Source organism: Seriola lalandi, unplaced genomic scaffold (assembly GCF_002814215.2).
Source record: "Seriola lalandi dorsalis isolate HSWRI2012SDOR001 ecotype SW California unplaced genomic scaffold, Sedor1 jcf7180002054584, whole genome shotgun sequence".
Lineage (NCBI taxonomy): Eukaryota > Metazoa > Chordata > Actinopteri > Carangiformes > Carangidae > Seriola > Seriola lalandi.
The window spans coordinates 530,099-534,528 of record NW_019525137.1 but is presented as its reverse complement, the minus strand read 5'-3'; the positions used below and the strand labels follow the sequence as shown (position 1 = coordinate 534,528).

At 38.8% G+C, this 4,430-nt stretch overlaps 1 protein-coding gene across 7 annotated transcripts in view; it reads right to left on the bottom strand.

The window, feature by feature from the left end:
* The window catches only part of ipo8 (importin 8), a 55,034-nt gene that overhangs the window by 27,543 nt on the left and 23,061 nt on the right, over positions 1-4,430 (bottom strand). For all 7 annotated transcript variants that reach the window (XM_087177233.1, XM_023418792.2, XM_087177234.1 and 4 more), the window contains exons 12-13: positions 1,053-1,169; positions 870-959 (exon numbers count right to left, since the gene is read on the bottom strand). In XM_087177233.1, coding sequence (XP_087033359.1) covers positions 870-959; positions 1,053-1,169 — 207 coding nt within the window. The remainder of the gene's footprint in view (positions 1-869; positions 960-1,052; positions 1,170-4,430) is intronic.

Genomic DNA, 4,430 nt, shown 5'->3' with positions numbered 1-4,430 from the left:
TTTAAATTGATCTCTTATCGGCTGTCGAATTTTAAAAAAGGCCGATGCCGATATGCGTCAAAATGCTGAATATCGGCGCCGATAATCGGCCCGGCCGATAATCGGTCGATCCCTAGTGTTGATACACTAATGAAAACATAACTCCGAACATTATAATCCATCTCTGCCAATAGACCCCCTAAATCCTACACACTGGTCCTTTCAAATATCAGGTAGCCTCTTGGTTAGAGCGCAGTACACAAAGCTGCAAGGTCCAGGGTTCAATTCCTGTCCAGAGAACCATTGTTACATGTCAAACCCCTCGGTCCAAAACAATATCAATTGTTTGAATGTGAGATATTACATGGGAGATGAAGTGACAGCACTCAAATGAGTTGAAGTGTCAGCTAGGAGTATGAGATTACACCACCTGAGATGTCAGTCGATGACTAATCCACTAAAAGCAGGTGAATGTCCACAGAAAGAAGTTTGACTGTCAGCTGAGGTGCAACAGGATCTTGAAATCACAAGATCTTGAAATAAATTAAATTAATCACTTACAATTAGAATGAAAAATATAATAATTTGTTAACAGTTATTAAATCAAATTCAGAGCTGAAATGCCTCAATAATACAGTGTGAAATTCACTAACTTACTGTGCGTAATTCAGAAGTCAGACCTCTGTAGTGTTTTAATATTACATTTATATCCACTTCACAGTATGTCAGCAACCAAAGGATTCAATGTCCAATACGAGACAATACCTACAGTATGAACAGATACTCTGACCTACACAACATATAGATGAAACATATAGAGCCTTTTCTCAATGACATACTCTACAACAGAGAAATTAACCCTGTGAAGAAGGGCTGGGGGGTTCACTCACTCTGGCTCGCAGGTAACCCATAGGAGAGTTGAGCAAAGGGAAGACATAGTTCTGCAGCATCAGCTCCATCTGCTCTCTGTACATTCTCTTCTGCAGAATTACACAGAGAACAGGTGTGTTTAAAACACATGAGGGCAGGGAGAGGGCTCAGTAACACAGAGGTGTATGTGTGGATGTATGTACCCTCAGTAGAAGCTCAGCCAGAGCACCAATACAGTGCAGTGCTCCGTCCTTCCTGCGGGGGTCAGCAGAGGGGTCCATCAGCATCTGGTGGCAGAACTCCATCATCTGAGGAAGAACCTGCCAAGAGACGAGCACAGAGATAACATGTAGAAAAGGCTAATGCAGGAAACATATGGCTCATTGTACAGGTGTATCTGAGTGACTCACCTGAATGACTTCAAAATTTACATAAATACATTTCCAAGGGAATGAGACAAGCATTAAGCATTAGAATGCTGGGAATGAGACAAGCATTAATGAACGAAAGAAACAATTTGTACATGAATTTATGGAAGTTGAATTAAAAAAGATAATGGCAGTTAAGGTTAAAGGTCAGCATCAATGAGTCCATGCCAGCAAAGTAAGGCGGGACCCAATGCAACAGCCAAGAAGAAGCAGTGGACCGAGGACCTTGGAGAAGCAACAACATAGACTAGAACAGATGAAGGAGAGTTGTTAACAGCGATAACTTTTCTAGGCATAGTCATCTGAGTACAAGGACTGATGCAGAAATTTGATTAAGTTAGAAACTAAGAAATTGAAAAAAAAAGAAAAAGAGGGGAGTGAACTTTGTTTAGTATGTTTTAGTGTATGAAGCAGAAATTGTAGTTGAAATATTTAATATACTTAGATTTTAAGTTAGCATGTATATTCATTTATTCATATTCATGTATTCATGTTAGTGTATTGAAAGGAAAACATCAAAGGAAGAACTAAGTGGAAGGAAAAGAATATGTGCCCAACGCAAGCCTAAAAAGGTGACCGCCTTTCTAGGGGTCACAGGGGGAATTTTCCCTTTTCATAGGGTTTTTCGCCCCTATTTGAATTGAGGAATTTGATATGATATGCATGTGATGTTAAATGGTATTTCTTTTAATTAGATGCTTGAGTTGTTGAACATTTGTTTATCAACATGTAACCTCAGCCCCTGAAGAATAAAGGGGATATAAAAAAGGGAGGATTGTAAGGTTGTATTTGTTTTGCATGTTGGTAACTTTGGTTTAAGGATGTTAAGAATGTGAACCTAGGTAAGCTGCTGACCTTTGGGGGAGCAGGATACCAAAGAGTCCATCACACATCTGGGTTTTATGGTTATATTGTTGGCAGTTGGCAGTTTATCTACATCCAGCAGAGGTTTAGTGATGCACTCACTTCTAGGAGGAGGTAAGCAATAAAAGTGAAACACCGAGGGAAAGTTCTTGAGGTTAACAGATGATAGTTACCATACCCAGAACAATATACGATATAAGCAGCTCAAGTTCTGTCATTCAGTGAGACTTGGTGCATCCTACATCAGATCTGTCCTTCGTGCACGACTAAACCAGCCAAATTGAAATGTTAACTTGTTGGTCTGATTTGTACACTTTTCCATCTATCGGTCACAAGAAATGATCTTTTCAGTCTGAACACAGTCAATATTGCTGTTTTCTTTCTTGCTGTTATCACAGTTTAGCATACATACCTGGCCTGGCATCAGTCACAAGCCATTAAAGAAGTTCATTGTAAGGACATGCAGAGTTACGGATGCAAAATTGACACTGTGTTACTCTTCCCACCATCAAACTATCAAATTGATAGGAAACAAAGACAAAAGACCCCTCTCTCACAAACAGGCCATGCTTTTAGCACAGAATAGGACCAAGGGTCAAAGGGTCAGCTCCAGAGGATCAACATGGACACCAGGCAAATGGGGAACATAGGCAAAATCTCCAGTTTGTAACAATAAGACCCTGTCTAATGATGTTTGATTGTTTCTTACAGTGCATCCGGAAAGTATTCACACCCTTTCACTTTCCCCACATTTTGCTTTGTTACAGCCTTATTCTAAAATGGATTAAATTCCTTTTTTCCTCATCAATCTACACACAATACCCCATAATGACAAAGCAAAAAAGTTTTTTTTAGAAATTTTTGCAAATTTATTAAAAATAAAAAACTGGTGATTTTCTGTTCTACGTTTTGTGTTGGTACTTTGTTGATCTTTTGTTTGGTACCTTACGTTTATTTCTTCTAAAAGTGATTTTTCGTTGCTACTTTGTTAAATAAACCAGTTTATTTTAATTTACTCTGCATCTGGGTCTGGCCTCCCTTTGTCGTAGTCATTTTATAACTTTTAATTATTATCAAGTTTTCCTTTTTGAAGCTTTTTGAACTTTAGAGTCATCTGGTCAACACCAGTTTCCTCTAAAATTATCCAGCCAAAATGAAGTGCCTTAGAGTTTATTTCATATCAACCTGCAAAACCCATAAATTGGCACTATACAAATAAAAATTGACTTGACTAACTGCAAACTGCCATCCCTGAAAATGTGACCCATTTTCACTGATTCCTATCACCATATAGACGGTGATTGAAAGCAACAAAGTTAATTTACTCTAGTACTGTATACTGAGGTACAATTTTGTGGTACTTACTTCACTTGAGTATTTCCATGTCATGCTACTTTATACTTCCCACTCCACTACAATTCAGAGACCTATGATTACAGACTACATTGTCTTAAGTCATTATTATAGAGCTCCTGACTACAAGTAATTCTGCCATTAAAAAAATGTTACCTTTGTTGCGTTTTTCAGCGATACCCCATGCACACATACACACAAAAACAAACACAGACGTCACTAATAGATCTTAAAAAAGTGAACTAACTTTAGTCAATAGTATGAACAGGAGAACAACTTGAGTCTACAAAACGATAGACCGGCATTTAACACACACACACCCAACACAACTCCTCTCATTAACTCTCGCCATAGTTCCTTATGTAATTAGCATGTGGTGTGTTTCATTCGGCTTTATTATTTCAGAGTTTATCTAGGCTCTCTCTCTCTCTCTCTCTGCAACTGAGGTGGACTGCCTAGAGTGAAATCGCAATCATGGGGGGTGGGGGGTGCTGATTTGTCTTATACATGCTCTCATACTTGAGAGTAATAAGGGTAAGAGTTAATGAGTCTAATTAGCCAATAAGAATCAGATTTGTTCATTTCTGCCCAGTTACTGTGTTACTGCCACCTGCTTAGACAATGGTGGCTATTAGCTTCTGAATTTGTATTGCAGTCTATAGGAGAAGTGTGTGTGTGTGTGGGTGTTAGTCTGGCTGTGCTTGTAAACCCCATAGACATCAATCAGGCTGTTAACGAGCACCACCTGTGTGCACATGCACTCATATTAATAACTAGAAAATTCCAGGGAAATTTTGAGTGCCACGGGGGCTACTGCCGGGATGAGTACATGATTTATTTCCAGTGTTCAAAAGTCACCCTGATCATATTCTGGTTTTGAGAAATGTCTTGATATAAAAGACTCTGATATAAAACAATGTCACATCCCTCAATCAT